The sequence below is a fragment of the Prionailurus viverrinus genome, chromosome C1 (assembly GCF_022837055.1).
Source record: "Prionailurus viverrinus isolate Anna chromosome C1, UM_Priviv_1.0, whole genome shotgun sequence".
Taxonomy (NCBI): domain Eukaryota; kingdom Metazoa; phylum Chordata; class Mammalia; order Carnivora; family Felidae; genus Prionailurus; species Prionailurus viverrinus.
Window position 1 is genome coordinate 42,211,662 of NC_062568.1, and position 23,852 is coordinate 42,235,513.

Below are 23,852 nucleotides of genomic sequence, written 5' to 3' on the forward strand. Positions count from 1 at the left end.
GGCCTGTTACTCCATGTCAAGCGTGACACGGCATTTTTTCTTTAACACATCCTGGTCCAGTTAAGGCTGAGATTCAGAAAAAGTGCTTGACACAACAATTTAGCAGGAAAGAAAGCTATTTTAAAAGTCTTTTGGGAACATGTTTGTGAAACAGGAAAAAACATACCATTGAGTTGATAATAGCACCCCCGTAAAGGTTAGACTCACTGAAATGGATTTGCCATCTTTTTTCACAGGGAACGCGTTATTCTTAAGCAGCAGTTCTCACTTAGGCAAAGCTTAATTCAGCAAGGACTTTCTTCCTGTGCAACTGCTTTTGCACTGGAAAATCTATTTTTAAATTACAACCCAGACTTAGTCACACCGGTAAATAATAAAAAAAAGCTTTGTTGGGTATGTCCAAAATGACAGCCCTTTACAGAGTGCATCACGGGACTGTGTTCCTAGCAAATGTCCAAATGGCGTATCCAGATTTCCACTCATTAAGTCCCCAAAGAACCTCCATTTCCTCACAGGTCTGCACCTTTACCTTCCTTCACTCATACAACCCTTGCTTGTTCTGTACCTATGCCCTGTTTTTCCAGTTCCTTGTCCCAAGAAACCCTATCTCTACCCTCTATCAACACACATTCTTACGCTGAATTCCTTAAACACTGATGTTTTGAAATGTGCTCTAATTCAGTTCGCATACACATCTCTTCGAATACACTGTCTCTTCCCTTCCTATGGTGACAGTCCTTCTGGATGAAATTTCATCGTTTACTATTCTATGATATGATTGGGTGTGAACTTTCTTTCAAGGCCCTCCCTTACTCATTTTGAGAACCATCTCGACAAAGGCCCAGGCACTTTGTTCTTCAAAATGTCTCATCTGTACTCAGATATTTTCCCACCAACCCTTTTCCTCTGCTGTATCCCCTATATCAGTGATTGGAACTTACTCAGATATTCATGTTAGAATTCTGAAAATCTGTTTAGGTGTTTTACACTCCCTAAATTCTCATATTCTCACAGATTAAATATTTTTAATACATCTGACAACTAAATATTCCTCTACATCCCCATTATTACTCTTCTTAATTCTAGACTTTATGATTATTTTCTTCCCTCTTTAGAAGTCACTACAGTATTCCAATTTGTCTATGTCTGCCCTCGTTGCCCTCTTTGAATTAATCCTCCTGCTTTCTAAAATTTTCTTAATGTTTATTTACTTTTGAGAGAGACAGAATGTGAGGAGAGGAGGGGCAGAGAGAGAGGAAGACACAGAATCTGAAGCAGGCTCCAGGCTCTGAGCTGTCAGCACAGAGCCCAATCCCGGGCTCAAACCCACGAACCAGGAGATCATGACCTGAGCCGAAGTCGGACGCCTAACCGACTGAGCCGCCCGGGTGCTCCATGCTTGCTAAAATGAAAATCTTATCACAGTGCTCTATTGCTTAAGACCCCTACTATCATTATTTATTTTTTGTAGTGGAGGTAGCAGATCTTTGGAATACATGTTATTCCTTCTCAGTTGGTACCCATGGTAGACATCGCTGATGTATCAGTGCCTCTCATCAGGTTTAGCCTCAGACTTATCACTGCTTCTCAAGGTAGTCTTGCCTGCCACCGCAGCAAATCACAGCAGGCATCTCTAGCCTACATTATCAGATAAAAACTCAAGAAAATACCATCTCTAATCTGTTTCCCTGTCTCCCTGGAAAGTCTCATCTCTTTATGTACCACTTTCAAGCACCTGGAGCTTCAAATTACTGATTTTTTTAAAATTCCACTGAAGTGTCATATTCTCTATGTCTCTCTCGCTTTCTCCACATGTGTGTGCATGCGTACACACACTCACACATAAGCTACTCCCATGTAAGATGTGTCATTCCATCTGTCCAATCAGACACTAAAAAATATTTATTGAATACCTATAACACTTTATTATCCATATTTGTACATGAGTTTCTTCTCTTGTATGGTTTTAACCATCTCTAAGAGCAAAAACTATAACATTTCTGGATCCCCAGCACTTAATATTGCCTTTGGAATATACTAGGTTCTAAATAAATCTTTGAATGAATAAGTAAATAAATGAATATATTAAAAATTATTAAGATGGAACTGTTTCATGGTTGTAAGAAATAGAGATCCTATAAAGGAACAGATTTCAGTATTATCAACACTGCTTCTTCACAAAAATAATGGATAATGTAATCAATTTTAAATAAAATGTGCATTTACCTGAGACACATCCAATGATTTTTCTCTTTCCTTCCTCTCTCTGTCTCCCTCCCCCTCCTTCCCACTTCCTTCCTTCCTCTCTTCCTTTCTTTTTTCCATCCTTCCTAAACTTCTCTTTTACCTACTCATAGAAGGGAAATAGTTGAGATATAAGCTTTTTAACTTGGGTTAATTTCTAAGAATGGACTAAAGTTCATTAATTTTTCTTCTCTTTCTTGCTAATATTCCTGTTTGTTGTTTCTTTGTTATTATTGGTTGTAATGACACAATTTAAATATGTCACAAGTGGAATAAAACTATCTGCCTTTTTGTATATAAGCTGTCAGATTTCCATGACTGTAAGAAAGTAAGACTGCAGAAATGTAAAGAAAAGAAATTACTGACAGGAGAAAAGAGATAAACAATTATAAATACTATTTAAACCTAATGAATATTTTCTAAGTTTATCACTTAGCTTTTGCCTCAATTATGTATAATGGTTATTTTTTATAAACTAAATTTTTTTCTCAAAGGAAATATATTTTTGTGTATGAGTTGAGAAGTACTTTCTGAAAATAAATTTCAAGGAAAATGTACTCTTCCTTATAAATCAAAACAGCTCTTAACATATAAAATAGAGTTAATGCATGTTCTGTAAATCAGGCAGGTTTTTTGTTCAGTGTGTTTGATTTTACAGTGTGAACATTATCTCTTGACAAAGGAGCGAGAGAGAGGAAATTAGATGTTCCGCTCAGCACAAATCTTCCCTTATATACACATGTGTTTTGTGTTGCATTTGATTTTTTAAAGAACAGCTTTATTAACATACAAATCACATGGACAAATCACAAAAAGGACCCCTGTACTCATTAGCAATCAGTCCCCATCATCACTCTCCCTTAGCCCCATGCAACCACTAATCTCTGTCTCCATATATTTGCCTGTGCTTCATATAAATGGAATCATACAATGTGTCTTTTGTGATTGGCTTCTTTAACTTAGTGTAATGTTTACAAGGTTTCTCCGTGTTATAGCATGTATTACTACTCCCTTCTTTTTATTGCTAGGTAATATTCTATTGTGTGGATATACAACATTTTGTTTATCCATCAATTGATAGACATTTGAGTTATTTGCTCTTTTTGAAGATCAAAAATGATATTGCTATGAACATTCATATACAGGTGTATTTGGGGACATATGTTTTCATTTCTGTCAGATATATATATGAGTGGAATTTTTGGATAATATGGTAATTCTATGTTTAACATTTTAGAGAACTGTTAAACTGTTTTCCAACCTGTCTGCATCATTTTACACTCCCATCAGCAAAGTTACAATTTCTCCACATCTTTCCTTTACATGTAATTGTCTTTTTATTATAGCTATCTTAGTGGGTATGAAGTGGTATCATTGTGGTTTTGAATTGCACTTCTGTAAAACTAATGATGTTGAGTATTTTTTTTTTGTATGTTTGTTGGTCATTGTATGTCTCTTTCTGTTTTTGCTTTTAAAATTTATTTATTTTGAGAGAGAGAGAGAGAGAGCACATGAATGGGGGAAGGACAGAGAGAGAGGGAGACAGAATCATAGCTGACTCCACACTGCCAGCACAGCACCTGATACGGAGCTTGACCTCACAAACCGTGAGATCATGACCTGAGCTGAAATTAAGAGTCAAATGCTTAACCAACTGAGCGACCCAGGCACTGCCATTTGTATGTCTTATGTAGAAAAATATCTGTTCAGAACCTTTGCCCATTTTTTAGTTGGGTTATTCATCTTTTTATTATTGAAAATAAAAGTTCTTTGTATATAAGATACAAATCCTTTATCAAATATGTGATTTTCAAATATTTTCTCCTATTTTGTGATTTGCTTCATTTTCTTGATGGTATCATTTGTATCACGAAAGTTTTTAATATTGATGTAGTCCCCATCTATTTTTTTGTTTCTTGTGCTTTTGGTATCAAATGTATGGTATCAAATGTAAGAGTTGTATTTACTTTTTGAGCAAGCTATAAATATCTTGCCATAAGCACACACTAGTTGTGGATTATCCAAGAGTATGTACTGCTAAGTTATTTCAGATTTAAAAAAAAAAACCACTTCATGGATATATTTGGGGAGAAAAGTTTCCGAAGTCCTGTTGGCTGGGCTTGGTTTATGCTTTGGGAATGAATAACAATGTCCTGTTTTGTGAAAAGGAAAATAATCTATAGTTATTTAGATTACAGAATGGAGAAGAGTTTTAGGTCATCTTATTTTACAGTCAGGAAACTGAGGCCTAGGAAGCTGACTAACCTGGCAATATTCAGGCTTTGTAAGCTAGGCAAATGCAAAATGGAACCTTCTTAGTAATCTTTCCACTGCACCAGCATTTCTCAAAATGTTAGTTAGAAATGTTTGGTTGCAAATATTTTGGAGACAAAATTCCAGATCAATTCTGTTTAGTCATAAAATGTAACTTACCAGTTACCTTGATGAGGAAGTCCATTATTACAGCTGATTTCAGATATGGATAGATTCAAAGGCTCTAATAATGTCATAGGATTCCCCACTAATTTGTAGCTTTCAGCTGATTGGTTCATTTTTTTTTAAAAAATGTTTTTTCCATATGGTGGGAAGAATACATTAGGATAGCCTAGTAATCATGCCCTACTTGCTTTGCAACCTCCAAAAAGAGAAAATCTTCCCTGATAACATTAAGAGAAAAGTCCCAGAGAGAATACTGATGATGTAGCTTGACTACATGTCTATGCCTAAACACACCAAAACCAGAGGATGATGCTAACCTGAACAGATTTCAGTGACTTCCTACCTCTGTGACCAGGAGGACAGACTCACTTGAACCAGAAGGAAGAGATTCTCTACTGGAAAGAGGGGTTCATTTTATCAGGGGTAAAAGAGTTGTGCTGAATCAACAGATCATCAGAGTTCCTATGCTTCCCAAATGTTGAGATATGCTAGTAGGTATTGTATAAATTTGATTATTTAAGAAAAATTGAAAGCCCCAAATGACAAAAATGCAACTCTGATGATGTGCTACTATGTTAACTTAAATTTCCAAGAGATTTCCACGTTTTCTGATTTTATTGCCTTTGGAAGAAAACATGTTTTCACATAGAATTTGACTCCTGACTTTGTGAAAGGGAAATAGGTATAAAACTCTTAGTCTAAAGAGCTGGAAAGATATGTTTTGTTTTTATACTCTTTGAGCAAGCAATTCTTTCCATATTAGATCTCCTGGAGGGAGAGTGTTCCACCAAGTACAAAGCCTTTTTTTTTTCAGTCGCCCTCCCACCTTTTACTAATTGGACTGAGATTTGGCCACTTGCCTCTTTCAAATAAAAAGAAGGTGACCAAAATCACCGGAAAATGGCTAATCATGCCCACAATGGGAAAATTATTCCCATGAGTATGTACTTCAGAGTGTAAAATTAAGTCCCAAATTTAATCACAATTTTATCTGTCTTTATGGCTATTCAACTATTCAACCTGGAATGTTCATTAGATAAGCAACTAAGCATAATGTTTCTCTCTCTCTCTCTATATATATATATGTATATATATATATTTTTTGGGGGGGGGGTTCCAATACAGTGTCAGTAGGGCTATTATAGCCAAATTAAACTCAAAGTTGGGAGATTTTATATCTTGTTTTTAATTGCATTAGCATGTTATATTCTAAGTTGTGACTATTTAGAGTGTATACAAACAATTTGTTAAACTTTTAGTTTATATAAGTTCAATATCAGGAAATATGTTGTTAACTAAATGAACATCATATTGGGAATATACTTGTTACCATTCACTTTATTTGTTATTTTCAAAACTGACTGAAATGACAATAAAACCAAACATATTATTTCTGAAAAAAATAAAAGAACTTGGGATGCATATGACCACCCTTTGAATTATTGGGTTAATTTTCAGTTATGATGCTATAAAAATTATAGCAAATAACTTAAAACATGTATAAGCTTGTTTATGTTTTACAAATTTTATTGTGATATAATAATAATAGTAATGACAATATCTAACTTTACTGAGTTATAAAAAGTCTATGTACATTATCTCATTTTATTTTCACAACAGCCTTCTGGTTAAGGGGTTTTTTGCAAATGAAAAAAATACTTATAGAAGTTTAACTTGAAAGTGTGACGATGAGTTGGGTTTTCAAATCAGCACTTGTAACCAGTACAACCACTGCCTCTACCTATCACACTTGTCCATTAGACTAATTATTAAATATCAGCTGGATGCTGTTTTTATTTCTTTTAATATCTCCCTCAAAAAGGGAAAACTGTATCATTAGTCAGTAAGACAATATTTATCATATATATTTTATTAACATGTGGAATTTAATAGTTGTAGTAAAACCCAGAAGTCTCTTCAAAAATAAGTGACTTTCTGGAGGTTTTTATTGACTTTTTAAAATTGGCTATTGGATGTGCTTTTATATACAGGGTCATTCATAAGACTTTGATGAATTGAATGTAATAATTTTTCTTACTATTTCATTGATTACCTTGTTGAATTTATGCATTGTTGAATCTTCCTTAACATGCCCTATAATTTCTGGTGCTGTAAATTTTAAATTTAAAAGAAAATGTTTTTAATGTTTATTTATTTTTGAGAGAGAGAGAGAGACAGAGTGAGAGCAGGGGAGGGGCAGAGAGAAAGGGAGTCACAGAATCTGAAGCAGGCTCCAGGCTCTGAGCTGCCGGGGCTCAAACCCACGGACCGCAAGATCATGACCTAAGCTGAAGTTGGGCACTTAACCAACGGAGCCACCCACGTGCCTCTTTAATTTTTTTTTATGTAGATCATTTTCTGTTAAAGGCAAAAGAGATAAAAACACAATGTATCCCAAATTCATAAATTGTTGGCTTCTAACCCAGGAACATTTAGTCTATTAAAATGTTGATGACAATAAGTGTAGCTTGACTTAGATGAACTAATCAGAACCCATTTCAAAAAGTGTGGCAAAGAGGCTTATGAAGTATGTTTGCTCTTCTATTTTGATTCTCTGCAGTGGAGAAGAGAGAACTAGACTTGCCCCAAATGGCCTTTCTAAAGCAAGAAGCTCTAAAATGTTGCAGTATATGTAGAGGTGAAATCAATATGTACTTTTTTTTTTTTTATTTTTGGTTTAGATCTTTTTCCCTGAATTCTCATATAACAAAAGAAAAAAAATTATGTAGCCAAATGGTCTACTTTCCACTGTCTCAGATTCAAACTCAAACTCTTTTGGGCAACTTAGTAGGAGGATACGTAGAGAAAGCCTTCTTGAGCCAGAAAAAAAGTGTTAGGAATGACTTAGTTTCAAGGATATTTTGGATTTGGGTTAGTTTGAACAAAACCATTCCTCTATTTTAACCATGTTTTCCTTTTACATAAATTTGAAAACCTATCCAAGGCTCAAATTATTTTATCCTACTCTTTCATTTTACAAATGAGATATCTGGGAAGGTATGTAACTTGTTCAAGCTCATTGAATGACAACATATTGACTGAGCACTTCCGACTAACTTCCTGTCTTAGATGTTGGTGAAATTACCCCTCTTTAGAACCTTATGAATGAGTCCTGTGGACTGTGTTTAAAAGTAATGAACTAAACCACTAAAATCAGCATACGATTACTATTCTCCAACATCATAAATATTTTTATTGAGAAATCTTCACTTACTCCCATCTTCCTACACAACTAGGTGAGAGTAGCTGCTCACTAATTAGGGTAAGATGACTAATTGAATGTCCACAAGTATTTCTTAATTTAAAATTACCTTACCAAAATGGCAAGTCTGAGTTGTAAAGCTATTTACTAATGTAAGTTTTTTAAAAAGTAAAATATCCCAACTTCACTAAGAAAAAGAATTAAAAGTAGGAAATTGTGTGAGGAAAAATATAAATGTGTTTGATAAACAAAACAGAAATGAAATATGAAAATTGGGTGGTTAGGCAAAATAACTGAATAAGCAACACAGAAATGTATCCTGCACTTTTTAAACCTTAATTATCCCAATAATGGCTCAATTCTCTAAGTCAGTATAGTGCAGGGCAAAGGGCCTGATTTAGAGTTGGAGATTCTGAGTACTTAGCCTGGGGTCAACCCTAAGCATCTGTGTGTCTTTGGCCAACTCACTAAGATATGAATGCTCTCATTCATTCTGTTGAGATTAACACTGGCATGACTAATTAAAATTATAGAGTAATAAAGATAATAACAATAGCTAATTCTTATTGGGTGTTTATTATGAGATGAGTTCTTTACATGTATCATGTAATTTAACACTTAAAACAATCTGACAAGATGAGTTATGATAAAAATTCTAGGCAACATTGATTAAGCCACTCTTTGTATACTACTTTTCCTGTCAGGAAATAAGGTTAGTGAGTTGAAGTGTTGTAAGAACTATGTTTGAAGTGTTTGAAGCTGTGTCTCTCTGACTCCAGCACACATCTTTTAAATAAGTATGCAATATAAAAAAGGGAGCTAAAGATTAAGTACTCATTTTTCTAGTTAGGTAAACCAAGCAGAAAAGAATTGAAATACTTTTCTTAAAATCACATAACAATTTAGGAGCAGCTGGAAAGAAATATTCTATAGCTAATGTGATTGCCTTGCGCTATGATAAATGTATTCTAAAGTTAGGAAGAATGACTGGCCAGTTGTGAAGCAGAAAGTTACCACTTACATTTGACAGGAAAATGTAAGTTTTGATCAGGTAAGGATTTACGGTTAATTTTCTATTATGGCTGTAACATATTGCCACAAATTTAGTACCTTAAAACAAAATACATTTATTATCTCACAGCTCCATAGGTCAGGAGTCCTGTGGGCTTGGCTAGTTTCTCTATTTCAAGTCTTATAAGGCCAAAATCAAGGAATTCTCTTCTGGAAGTTTCTGAGAGAGAATCTACCTCCTGATTCATTCAGGTTGTACAGCTGGGGTCCCCATTTCTTTGCAGGCCTGTAGGCCTCTTTCTAGTCCTTGTATGTGGGTCCCTGGCAAAGCCATCATCTCTCTGTCATATCTCTTCTGCTTCCTTTTTATCTGTTGCATCTCTCTGACTATTCAACCTTCCTCTTCTACTTTGAAGTGCTCAAATGATTAGTTTAGTGTAGCAGAGTAATTCATGGTAATCTAGGATAATCTTCCTAGTTTAAGGTCCATAACCTTAAAATGACAGATTCTGGGGATTAGGGCATGGGAATACTTGGGGGGTCATTATTCTGTCTACCACAGGATTCTTTTATCTGTACCACTGGTTCTCGACTCTAGCTGTATACTGGAATCACCTTAGAAACTTGAAAAAAATGCTTATGTCTAGGCTCCAATCAAGATGAACTGAATCCAAATTTCTTGCAGTAGAATCCATACAGTGATATTTTTTTTAGGTGTCAGAAAAGTATAATATGCTTCATAGGACTAATAAAATTCTCTAACACCAGTTTCTTCAACTTAATTAAATTCATTTTGTAAGCAATCCATTCAAAATACACTTTCTTTTCCATTTTTTTAAGTTTATTTATTTATTTAGAGATGAGTGAGGGAGGGGCAGAGAGAGAGGAATAGAGACAGAATCCCAACCAGGCTCTATGCTACCAGTGCAGAGCCTGACGAGGGCTCAATCCCACAAACTGTAAGATCATGACCTGAGCCAAAATCAAGAGTTGGACACTTAACCAACTGAGCTACCCAGGCACCTAAAACACACTTTCTATGTATTCTTTTTATGGCTAGGTTTGGGAATTATAGAGGTATGTATAATGCATGTCCTACTCTTACCGTGCACACAATCTAGTGGCACAAACAGACACACACACAAAAGAATTACAACATAACAGGATGCATTTTATTTATTTTTATTTATTTATTTTTTAATGACTATGTATTTGAGAGAGAGTGTGAGCGGGGGAGGAGCAGAGAGAGAGGGAGAGAATCCCAAGTAGGCTCTGCACTGCCAATGCAGACCCTAATGCAGGGCTTGATCCCACAAACTGTGAGACCTGAGCTGAAATCAAGAGTCAGATGCTTAACTGACTGAGCCACCCAGGCACCCCTAGCATAGATTAAAAAAAATTTTTTTAATGTTTATTTATTTTTGAGAGAGACAGAGACAGAATGCAAGTGGGTTAGGGGCAGAGAGAGAGGGAGACACAGAATCCAAAGCAGGCTCCAGGCTCTGAGCTGTCAGCACAGAGCCTGATGTGGGGCCTGAACTCACAACCTGTGAAATCATGACCTGAGCCGAAGTGGGATGCTTAAATGACTGAGCAGCACAGGCACCCCCCCAGTGTACATTTTAAAATAGATATTTAAGTAATTTGCTCTGGGAGTTCTGAGACATTTCTTGTGCCTTGGAACATGGCAGAATATTTCTGCTTAATTTATACTTGATAAGTTTTTTTTGTTTTGTTTTGTTTTGTTTTGTTTTGTTTTGTTTTGTTTTGTTTTGTTTGGTAAGCTCTACACCCAACATAGGGCTTGAGCTTACAACTCCGAGATCAAGAGTTGCATGCTACCCCAAATGAGTCAGCCAGTTACCCTCTTAGTAGTTATTTTTAAAATAATCTGCAGGGGGGCACCTGGGTGGCTCAGTCGGTTAAGCGTCTGACTTCAGCTCACAGTCTGTGAGTTCAAGCCCCGCATCGGGCTCTGTGCTGACAGCTCAGAGCCTGGAGCCTGCTTCAGATTCTGTGTCTCCCTCTCTTTCTGCCCCTCCCCTGCTCATGCTCTGCCTCTGTCTCAAAAATAAATAAAAACATTAAAAAAAATAGTCTGGCAGGACCTAGAGACAGAGGAATGTAGGTGTGTTCAGGTCTCAGCATGGTCTAATGAGGATGATGTATTAACATTGTGCTTCTCAAAATTTAATAGACCAATAATTTCCTTGAAGGCTTACACAAAATGCAGATTCCCAAGTTTTTCTCCAGAAGATACTAATTCATTGGGTCTATGGTGGGGCCTAGACATTCTGACATGTTCAAGAAGTTCCAGTAGTGATTCTGATGCAAATCATCCATGAACTCACAATTGGAGGAATAATGGTTCATGCTACATCAATGATTTGCTACCTGTTCATTCAATAGTCTAAAAAATTATGGAAGCTCCAAGTGAAATTATTTTTCTTTACAAACCATATAGTTTGACCTCCTTATATCAATAACAGATGTTTAGGAAAAAGAATCCTTCTGTTTTAATTTTCTTACTGCTTCATTTATTGAAAGTGTTAAGGACAGGCCAGGATAGGGGTAGGAAATTCAAACCTTATATTGTCATTTCTTTCTTAAATATTTGATTGTAAGTAAAGAAAGTAATTTGTAAAAATAATTCTAGCAGAAAGACTTAGGTTTTTCCCAGAATTAAACAGTGAGGAGAAAATAAAAGGTAACCAGGATTCTTGTACTTTTGACATTTTTCTTGAGTGGCACAATCTACTCTACATTGAATAAAACAACAGAAAGAAACTTCCATTTGCCATACAAGTATAGAATACTGGGGTTGAGGAGAGTGCTCATTCCCTATTTTGATTCAGAAATGTAACTTCTTGAATATGTCATATGGGAAAGACACATACTAAATAGAAAACGCCTTACTTTGTTCACACAAGGGTTCAGGATGCTTCATGGCAAGTGAGATAGGTGTGGGAAATGCTTCTGTTAGCCTACTTTATAGTGACTGGATAAATAAGTGGAAAAAAAGAAAATGGCATAGGGCCCATAAAAATGCAAAATACGTTGGAAATGGAAGATTGGAAGTTAAAAGTTGCGGGTTTTTTTCTTAATCTTGAAGTGAACATATACTTTTAGTATCAGGGTTAGGCAACTCAACTAAAAATAAAAATTGTCATAAAGAAAATAAATTAATGAAATGTGCATATAGGAATATAAAAATTGAGAAAATAAAAAGTAGGTTTGCAAGGCACTACTATGCATTTAGAGGATTTAGGTTTTTGTGATAACTTAGTATTGATTAAGTCACACTGATTTATAAATTTTTTATGTAGAATAAAACATGATTTCACACTGAAGTAAGCAAAACAAGATTGGTTAGAAGTTTTGCACTTGGAAATGTAGATCCATGAAAAATGTCTTGTGGTACAGATCAATGGTAATTTTAGGAAATGAAACCAGGATGATATTACATAAAGCCCTAAGTGACTAGAAACCTATATTTCAAAAGTTCTTTGAAGTTTTACAACATTCTTCATTTCTTAATGTTCTTTTCTGTGATGAAATAAATCATTTTTAGATTATGTTGGTGATTTTTTGGCAAGAGGAATGAAGATCTTTTTATTGCATGTGTACATTAAAGAAAATTATTTTGTTTCTAGTAGTAGAACCAAATCTTCCACTTTGTTTAATTTTGGGAAGTGAAAATGAAATAGTACTGATAAGATCCGTGAGGCTAGCAGTTAAAGAGAATGTCAGTTAACTACTAGCAGGATCATTATGATTACAAATCCACTTAAGAGGTCAAATTAGAGCTTTCTTAGTTTTAAATAAGTTATTTTCCTACTACACAAACCTAAAGACACTTGGAAAAACCCACTAGCAGATTTAGTCATTTAACCGCACCCTTAATTACATACTTCATTTCTCCTTAGAATTGAATGGAAGCTACTACATCTCACAAGGCAACGTGCAACTCAGTTGTCAGTAAATAATTTAACAAGATTTGAAAGAGATTTACAATGATTTGCTTAAAAGGTCTGGTCAGTTAATATCAAATGCATTTTAGCAAATGTAAATTTGGAGTAAGCTAAATATAGAAAAGAGAACCGCTTGCTGAATGAACGTTGTAGAGGTAGCATGCAAAGAACCATTGAGCTAAACTGAAGAATACAATTAAACATACTTCTGATGACAATCATGCCATTACATCTACCAACATGAGACTCAGTCTAAACTGACCTTCAGCTGTATCTGTAGGGGTGCTACCTGCTTGCCCAGTCATGATCCTTCCATTATGGATCTACAGAACTTTTGGTGAAAGTGATCTTTCCTTCATAACTGCTGCTCCCCACATGTGTCCGCTGGCAGGAAAATTTGATAGGTTTTGTCAGGTAGATGACTGAAATGAATTGGATCACCACACAAAATGGGCATTGTTAGACTTTATGGAGTGTACAGGAGTCCACCATGTGTTTGAAAAACTGCCACCCAACCTTGCTGCTGCATCCTTGATAAAACCAGAGGCCACAGACTGGCCGCTGGATTAGGAGTGCTACAAGTTTACACAGTGCAAAATACCCCCTGGTTACTAGTAGCACACGTTCCAGATCATTTAAGAATAGGGTGAAGAAGGAAACTATAAAAGTGGAATGATTTGCATTGGTAAATATTTCGTGAATTGAATAAAATCTTTAATTATCGGTGCCAGAATTATCTAGTGAACCCTAAAAGGAATTTCACTCAAATACTCTTTAGAACTCTGATTTTGAAGCCTATTAGATAAGCAACAAAAATAACTGCTCATGTTGTGTAAAAGTTTTTTGACATATATTGGGTTTGGCAAAATTCCAAATGTGTTTTTGAAGCTCTTTCCCCTTCCATTTTCCAGCTTATGTGCATTTTATAGTTCATTTAATCCTAACTCATGTATAAGTTATGAAAGCATTATTTCATAAAAACCTTGATTTACAAATAGAATAATATTTCTTTACATTCTTATTTGTGTATTTCTGTTTTATATATATTTACTACAGAGAAATGTAAGCTACCAATGTTTTAAATTTGGCTTAACCTTTATAAAGACTTACAAAGTAGTAAATTACTGTTTATTCAGTATCTTAGCAACCACCTAACTTGACAGATCAATAGTTTTGGGGACATTCTTTCATAAGAAAGTAAAAATGCTGATAGAGCAATATTTTTTTTTCTGATTTTCATTGTCAGTATGGATTCCAACACTATCTAAAGCCTTCTAATAGAAGAAATAGCAGTTAATTAATAGTTATGATTAGTTTCCTTGATTGCAAGTTCAAAATCCTAAAGTAGTTTATTGGCTTATTTTTTTCATTCATTTACAAGAAATATGAATTAACCAAAGATACACGGATCAATCGGATATGGTTTCTGGCTTTGAAAAAAAACATATGAGCAAGGGAAATGGATATATGTAACTAAGACTAATAACACATTCCAAGAAGTTATTAGATAAAGAAAGTTATTCAAAGGAAAATTAAACTGTGGTTTAATTTAAAAGTTTAGTATCTTAACCATCCTAGATGAATCGAAATTAACTTGAATGGAAATTAACTTGGAAATTAATAGTTTCTCCATATAATGGAAAACAACAAATATTTGTGACAAAACTCAAATATATTGTAAGCAAAAGAGATTTTAAAAAATTAGAATAGCTTAATACAAATATCATTATAATAGAGGTATTTTCTTTGAAAATTTCTATTTCTCAGGGAAATCATGCAGACTCATTAAATAATATTAAATTATTACATCGATCAATATTTCAGGTCATGACCCCTGGATTTAAGAAATTCTTCAAGACAACATCAAATATGATCCGGGGGAAAATGTGATTTGAGTCTGGAGACAATTGTGTATGTAAGTATTGGAAAATTAGATTTTCTCATGGTAAAATTTAATAAAAACTAAAATATCAACTCATTAATTACTATATTGACAAAACTTTTATTCATTGTTTTCCTTGTTACAACATTTTTTTTAAATATCTAAAATTAATATAATGCCTCCTCATTTTTAGCTATTTTTTTAAGAAGATCAACTAATAATAAAAACCCAGTATATCTAATAGAAGAGAAACGTTATTTGGAAGATTACTACAATTAAAAAGAAAAGCTGTCTACGTGAGTCATTGGTAAGGGCAAGCAATGACATAGATTCAAGTTGCTAGAAATTGGTGTGCTTTTGTTGCATGTGATAATAAAAATAATAATTTAATATGTGGAAAACTTTTTATAATTCTTACTTTACCATTGGACCTATAATAAAAATCATGACAAGGTTCTTAACAAAATTAAATATTAGTTCATAGCTTTCTGGCAAATATCTATTGATTGGATTTTTTAATCTCTGTTGATAAATACTTCAGATACATTCACTTAAATAAATATTGTATTATGACTATATCATGATAATTTTTATCTCATAAAAGCACTGTCAAAGTAGGTTGCTCATGGACCTTACAGTGAGTAAGCAATCCCAGCAATGTTTGTCTCTAAGAATTAAGATGTTAGGGGGTGTTGTTTTAGAGTCCATTTTCATTAGCTCAGGATTGTATCTACCATTAGAAAAATTTCACAGAAATACTTTATGTAGTATTGTCCATTTCCTGTAACCTTATTTTAATATAGATAATTTAGGAATATTTTAGTTCCCAATTAAAGGAAAAATAATTTCTATTAAATTATAAGGCCATTTTTGTGATGTATGGTTGTTGATTCTCAAGAAATTGGCCTGAGGAAAGTTTTTCCCCTTAAATTATTGAAGAGTCAGAAAATTAAAAATGAGGTTAATATATATAGGAGATAAAAGTGAGCTTTATGGTAAAATATGCTATCAAAATTTGTGCCTTTATGCTCTTGTGAAATTCTTTGTCTTGATACTTTATTTTATTCCAATTTTGGTAAAAGCAAAGAAAGTAAGATGTTTTCTAATTACTTAAATTACTTATTATATGGTTTTAAAAAAATTACCACTGAGTACCATATAAATTTATTTTATAAATATTGATTAATTATATTTCTTTCATTTTTATTTGCAGTTTGATTTATATTGTACAGCATATTTAATTTTGGCTTCAATGATGGAGAAAAAATGTATCCTGTATTTTCTGTTTATCTTGCCTTTTTTTATGGTAAGGATAAATTCCTCTAATATATCTCTCTATTTATGATTATTTATTTTGACTTCCAATAAACCTATAATTAATAAACATTAATAACAACAAAATGACATACAGTTATTTGATGCATAAATTAAGTACATTTTTAATCAACAGAGCAATACTTTATTTTCTTTCAGTGTATCCTTTTAGGCTTTAATTCACTAGGAGGCACTATAGGATGGTTGGGCAGTGAGGTGGGAGTGGGATGTTAAAGTGAGGAAGGTCCATGATAAAAATGTAAAAGATACCAGAGGAAGGTAATCATCAGAGTTTGAAAGATAAATGAAATGGCTCTATACTACAGTCATATATATTAAATAAAATACTTTCAACCAGACCTGTTGAGTATGTGTTAGATCTGTTTAAAAGTAGATCCCAACCTGTTGGTTTTTCTCCCATTCTGCCAACTGATTGATTTACATTAACTGAAACCATGCACTGTTTTATGTTTTAATTTTAATGTTTTATTTTTGAGTGAGAGAGAGAGAGAGAGAGAGAGAGAGAGAGAGAGAGCATGAGTGGGGGAGGGGCAGAGTGAGAGGGGGACACAGAATAGGAAGCAGGCTCTAGGCTCTGAGTACAACATGGGGCTCAAAACCGCCAACAGTTGAGATCATGACCTGAGCTGAGGTCAGATGCTTAACCGACTGAGTCACCCAGGCACCCCAACCACGCACTGTTTTCAATCAATTTCCTTATCCATTCATTCAAATGAGTATGAAGTGCCTGTTTTCTGATGGGCTTTGATGCTAAATTTGGGGCAGTTGTATATGTGAGTGTGAGCACTCATGTGTGCCCTTGCACACAGCTGGGGGAAGGTGAGACTGGAGGTGGAGGGTAGACTAAGGATGACTACAAACCTATTGCCCTACCGGAGGGGCCATATTCCTTACACACACAATTGGATGTTTATTTACAGAAATATTTTGTTCACATTTTTCTCTCTCCCACATTAAAACAGGGACTGTACTCTTATCTCACTATATATATTAGAAACCGACAGATGTAATCTCATCTGATTCTGTGCCAGCACATAAATTTCCTGTGGTGTTTTCAAGCAAACCCCAAAAGAGGATTTAAACAAAGAAACTCAAGAAAAATATAGAAAACCTAAATGGGAAAAAAAAAAAAACAACAAGCCTACATTCCTATCAGCATTTGTATTTGAAAACATTCTCCAGTCTAGGAGCAGTCCAAATCCTACACTTCTTAGATGTTATCTTAGGTAAACAGCCTAGAATTCAAGAAGCAGGACTCCTGTTTCTTCAGCTCCCTCCCTGCACTGAGCATGCCAATGAACTGCACAGGCCAACTCTGGTTGCCTGCAGGTAATTCTGTATCAGATTACCAATCTGATTACTGTAATTTAAGGAATTGTGACCATTTTTCTTGAATTCATTCAGATAGTGCAAAGCTGTGTTTTTAAGAATAAAAATGATATTGATTTTATGCAATTCTATAAACTTCCTGAGAACAGGAGAAAAATACTAATTTTCTTAATGCTGTAAATTTACATTTATTGCTTGTGCAGCACAAATGCTGCACAAATCTTTATTAGGAAATTAAAACTAATCAAAGAACGAGAGAATAAATGTTAAATGGTGCTCAGGTGATAGTGAGGCTTGAGTGGTACCACACACTGAGGGAATGTAACTACTTAGACTTTGGTAAATATGAATTCGGGCTAGAGAACAGAGAATCAAGTATAAGGGAACAAAATAAGAGTAGAAAATTAATGCTTATGAATGATAATTAAAGGAAATAATGCAAAAGTGAAGAAGTAAGGTTGAGGGAGGTTATACAGGCTTCATATTGCAAAACAGTAACAAAAAGTCATGCAGATATTAAAATGGAAGTGAAACTTAAATAGTACTACTAAATTGGAAGATCTTAAATATATACCTTGTCCAAAACGTTTATTGATGGACATACAGTAAAAATTCTATTTACCAATGACATAAATGAACTTCTCAATATTTTGATGATCAAAATCTGATAATAAAAATGGCCAACAGTTTTGAATATTTACCACGTGTCAAATACTTCCCGTTATTTTTTTTTTAAAGTTTATTTTGAGAAAGAGAGAATGCATGTGTCAGAGCAGAGGAAGGGCAGAGAAAGAGAGGGAGAGAATCCCAAGCAGGCTCCATGTTGTCCGTACAGAGCCCATAGAGGAGCTCAAACTCATGAACCCATGAGATCTTGACCTCAGTTCAAATTGAGAGTCAGCATTTAACTGACTGAGCCACCCAGGCGCCCCATTTCCCTCTGTTATCTTGATACTATTTTATCCCATTAAAATTTTTTTTATTCCATTTTACAATAAGAAAGCAGAGCCTTAGGGAACTTAAATACCTTGCCCATATTCACAGAGCAGGTGAAAAAGTAGAGGTGGATTTTCAATACAACTGTCTGTATTCCAGAGCTCACGTCCTAGAGCCAGATCCTATAGGCTTCTGAGAACCGACTATAGCCTGTTTCCCAGAGCTGCCATTTACAGCTACTTGAGGTCACTTGAAATTAAACATGGTGGGGACATTTAAACCATGAAAATTAGCAAACGGTTCAAATCAGGGATTTTCCCCCCAGAACCAGTTAACCATGTAGCATATCACTGCAGCTACTCTTTTTGCACTGTGACAGACTGCCTCTGACAGACATTCTCACAATTCTGATTTTTTTTTTAAATCCCTTAGATTCTTGACATAGCAGAATCAGAAGAGAACATTGATGACTTAAATGAGTTCGGTGTCTATACTAGAAATAAAATCATGACAGCTCAGTATGAATGTTACCAAAAAATTATGCAAGACCCTATTCAACAAACAGAAGGTAAACATGACTATTTAATTTTTAAATGCCTTTGATACCCTTTTAAAAGAAAACTACTCCATTATATCATTTATGGGTTTCTTAGGTCCATTGTTAAAAATGGGTTAGTTAGCTTTCCCGTTACATGTGCATTCTTACTTATGAAGAAATTTATGACATAATTTATCTTGCTCCTTTTTAAAAATTCTAATTCAAACTATGTGCAACAGAAATATTTTTAGTAATGTTTTTTATGGTACAAAGATATTTAAAATATCAAATGTGTGTCTTTAATTAAATTAGTGACTTGATCTTCAGCTTACGTAATTTGTATTTCTCTTTCACAAGCTGCTTGATAGGAGCTTGCATAATAAATTATAATTTTTTTGCATAATGCGTGCTTTGTATAATATATTTGGTCTAAGTGCTTCTGTTTCTATCAAGATATTCTTTAGATATTTTTATTACATTATTGAAGTCCTGCTAAGTGCCAGATATTTGCCTGGATTCTGAAGATACAAGGATGAGTAGCACAATTAGAGTTGCTAGATTTAGCAAAAACAAAATAAAAAATCAAGACCAAAAGCAGGCCCTGTATTTTTATCTGGCACAGGTATATCTTCAGAATGTAAAACATGAAACTCACAATGAAACATAGCAAAATGTAAAGACTTTAGGTATTTCTTTTTTTTATTTTTTTAATGTTTATATTTACTTTTGAGACAGAGGGAGACTGAGCATGAGCAGGGGAGGGGCAAAGAGAGAGGGAGGCAGAATCCAAAGCAGGCTCCAGGCTCTCAGCTGTAAGCACAGACCCTGATTCTGGGCTAGAACTCGTCAACTGTGAGATCATGACCTGAGCTGAAGTCAGACGCACTGACTGAGCCATCCAGGTGCCCCTAGACTTTAGATATTTCTAAATTTTCAGTGGATACAAAGATCTTTACATTTTTGGAAAAATATTTGATGGTATAATATATAATGTTTCTTATATAAATGAAATATTGACAGTAGGTTATTATTAGTATTTGTAGCTGACAAAATGAACTTGCTTGTGAGAAAGAGAAAAAAGTGATTTTCCCACATTGGTCAACTTTTAGAACTTTTAGAATTGTAATGAACAATTCTTAATGAAAAATCTAATGGAACAATATAATTTGATAATATTTGGAGAGTATATAGATCTATCCAAACATTTTTTTAATGAGATATTTATTCAGTTAAAAATATCTTGGATATATACCAGACACTGACAAACTATCTGATATTATGTCACTAGGGGTTAAATTATCCAGTACACAAACTGCATACAAATTCTGTTAACTTATCTGACTTATCACTTTATTCCATTAAACTCCAAGTTTCAAGTTTCAAATTATTGAATTAACCCCTTCCAAATCGTGTAGATATATGTAAAAGTAGTCTTCGAATCTCATTGTTGAACAATAGGAATATCTTTATGAGTGTTTCATAATAAAATAATTTTGTGATAAAATAATTTTAGAATCACTGTGTAATAAATCCTCCTCTTGGAGCTTCATAATGCACTTTGTAATTTTAAATACTCTAGCAAGTCTTGCAAGAAAGAACTGTCTTCATTTCAACTTTATGCTTCCCAAATCTTTTGACCACAGAAATTCTTTTAATGGAATACCTACTCCTGTCTCACTCAAATGCCATACAACACATGTGAAAAATTCTGCCCTGTGTAATCTATCATACTGCCAGTGTTATCATTAATTAGATGGGATCTTTTGGAGAGGTGATAGGATCTGTTCGAGATGCTTTCTATCAAGGAATTCTTCTCTGTTAGGCCACAAAATGCATTTTATTTAGTAATATATGAATGTAGACTATTTAAATAAGTGAAAACCACAGGAGAAAAAAACAGAGATGAAATGAGTTATTTTTTAATAGAATTTAATAGAATTACTTACTTAATAATTTAATAGAATTACTTACACTTTCAGGCCAGTACAATTTTTTTCTACCTCGATGAAGATTAGATTGAGTCTGAGATTGTGGCACAAATCTGTTAAAAAATAATAAACATCTCATGAAACATTTGGGCTTCTATCTATAAGTACTTGCCCGACTAGGTGAAAAATTATTTTCTTTAATTATAGACTGTTATAACATTGGACTATTGGTCATTTTATTTCTCCATCCCTTTTTAAAAAACAACTTATATTTGTTCATGTAAGAGGATCTTTCTCTTCAGTTTACTAAAAGGAAAATATGAGAATGTTTACATTCTACTCCATTTGAAATGTGAAGGAAGGGAAGTAAGAGCTACAATTTGGTAGAGGGGCCTGAATATCTGTTAGGGTCAATACTGTGAAATAGGAAGTGTTAGGGTGTTCATTTGTTTATCTCAGAAAATACTAAAACCTTGCCCTAAGAACACAACATTTTCCAATTTCTCATACTTTTACAAAGTTTTAAGTATAGGGACACAAGTAACTACCACCTTTATGGTTAAGGACAGCCATCAAAGACCACTTGATTTATTGAATGAATAGCCACCTTTGAGAACTGGAATTAAATCTAAACTCTTCAGTACACTTTTATGGATATTTCTAAATTTAATTTGGCAATAAACCCAATAATGACTTGATGAAAAACTTACCAGCTATGGATTTTATATGGTCTTCATTTGCAGTTGGTAGTATGTATTTCATGTCAGTATTAGCCCACCAGTAAGACTTATGTCTTCACGTATAACTAAAGGGATTATTAATCACTGATTTTTATTCTTCTCTTAAGGCATTTACTGTAACAGAACCTGGGATGGGTGGTTATGCTGGAATGATGTTGCCGCAGGAACCGAATCAATGCAGCACTGCCCTGATTACTTTCAGGACTTTGATCCGTCAGGTAGAAACAGAGATTTATATACAGATCCACTTGACATTAAATAAACTCTAAATTAATCGCATTAATGTTTTCTTCTTTTCTTTTTAATTAAAGAAAAAGTTACAAAGATCTGTGACCAAGATGGAAACTGGTTTAGACATCCAGAGAGCAACAGGACATGGACAAATTATACGCAGTGTAATCTTAACACACATGAGAAAGTGAAGGTATGGAATAATTATGAACTCAAATGTTATTTACATGATCTACTTACAAAGTTAGTTACTGATAGGGTATTGGAGAAAATTTAGCTAGTGTTCCATTGTGTTGTAAAGCCTTTTTATAAGCAATGGAGAAAAATCTTTGTGGAAATAATTATTCATTCTGTCATTACACAAAGGAAGCAATCCTGCTAGGTAATAGTGTATTTACAAGTCAATGTGTTGGTATTGGAGTTTCAAATTTCCCAAAGAAAACATATTTTAAAAGGGAAAGAAAAGGGAACATATTCATTGGTATTGGAATTTCTAGAACTAAGTTCAGGAATTGTGCTCAAGTAAACAAAGTAAGTCCAAAAGGGTGTACACAACTCTATCTGTCCCTCAACAGAAGGCCGTCCTGACTGACTGCTAGGTTACTCACTCACATTCCCACTTTTAACACAATACATTAAAGTCAAGGTTAGTCACAGTTTGTCACAACAATTAAGCTTTGATAGAAAGTGCCTGAATACATTTGCACAGGTGTGAATATACAGGCAGTTTGTCAGTGATTGGAATGGAGTCCTGATTTCTTGTTCCTATTCTTTACCAGCCATATGACCTCAGGCAAACTTATAACCTCTCTCTGCCTCAGTTTCCTTGTATATAAAATGAAGATAACAATAAACCTAGCCTCAAGGTTTTCATAAGGATTGACTTAATACAAGGAAAATTCTTAGAAAACTCATGGGTATATAGTAAGCATTTGATAAATGTCAGCTATCACTATACTTATAAATCATGTGTTCTTTGCTTATTCAGAGAAGATTTTAGAGAGAAGTATAAAAATATGCAATAAAATGGTAAGTTACAAATAGAATACAGAAAAATAAAAAAACAAAGAGGAAGAGCGAAACCATGTGAAAAAACATATTTGTATAGATTAGAGGCTCCTATAATTGCTATATTGGGATTAGTCTTGGGGCTTCAAATTTGTTAAAGGAAAAAGAAAAACCCAGTAGGAAAGAAAGCCTTATCTAAAATAAACAAAAATAATTAATAGCATTTAACATTCACAAAGTGATAGAGTAAAAACTGTCAATGTCCTTCAAAACATAAAATGCTACTTTCAAGTATTACAAAACCTAGATCAATAAAATTATTCCTTCCTAGGTTTAATATATGATTTCTAATTTTCTACATTAAGAGGACATACAATTTATAAATGTTGATGTCACTTGATAAATTTGCACAGATACTCTTTATTCCAGATGTATTTAATTATCTATTGGTTTGTAAGCTAAATGGCAATGCGAGTAGAACACATATTTTTAGAAATATAATTTGTTCTATTGATTTGAGCTTATACACATGTGGGATTATTGTATTGATAGGAATCTTAATTGTTTTTTTATTCATACCAATTGTAGACTGCACTGAATTTGTTTTACCTGACTATAATTGGACATGGATTATCTATTGCATCATTGCTTATCTCACTTGGCATATTCTTTTATTTCAAGTAAGTACATGTAAAATATTTTTTAATTTATCATTTGTCTTTGGTGAATGCAGTGCCTTGTGCATGTTTATGTCATGTGCTGATAAAATATAGGAATAGATGATTTATAATGTTTAAAATAAATTGAACATTTAGAATAATCTGAAATATATTGATCTTACCTTGACTTTATAAAATGTATAGAGCAGAGATTGATGAAATATCTGAAGCCTAAGTATGAAGTCATGTGGCAAGAAGAGAGCCAAAATCAATATGTAAATGTATCTGTATTTGTTTTGGAAACTATCAAATATTATAGAGCTTATTAACTGAATTTTCAACTTCTAGGTCAATGTTAGTGTCAGTATACATGGTACATTACAGAAACCAATGGGAATG

The 23,852-nt window shown here is 33.8% G+C and overlaps 1 protein-coding gene across 2 annotated transcripts in view; it reads left to right on the forward strand.

The window, feature by feature from the left end:
• CALCRL (calcitonin receptor like receptor) overlaps nucleotides 1-23,852 on the forward strand; it is a 104,162-nt gene that overhangs the window by 43,253 nt on the left and 37,057 nt on the right. For both annotated transcript variants that reach the window (XM_047872110.1, XM_047872111.1), the window contains 7 exons: nucleotides 14,692-14,782; nucleotides 14,943-15,056; nucleotides 15,963-16,055; nucleotides 18,782-18,917; nucleotides 21,663-21,773; nucleotides 21,867-21,979; nucleotides 23,383-23,474. In XM_047872110.1, the coding sequence (XP_047728066.1) occupies nucleotides 16,002-16,055; nucleotides 18,782-18,917; nucleotides 21,663-21,773; nucleotides 21,867-21,979; nucleotides 23,383-23,474 (506 nt within the window). In that variant the 5' untranslated portion in view covers nucleotides 14,692-14,782; nucleotides 14,943-15,056; nucleotides 15,963-16,001. The remainder of the gene's footprint in view (nucleotides 1-14,691; nucleotides 14,783-14,942; nucleotides 15,057-15,962; nucleotides 16,056-18,781; nucleotides 18,918-21,662; nucleotides 21,774-21,866; nucleotides 21,980-23,382; nucleotides 23,475-23,852) is intronic.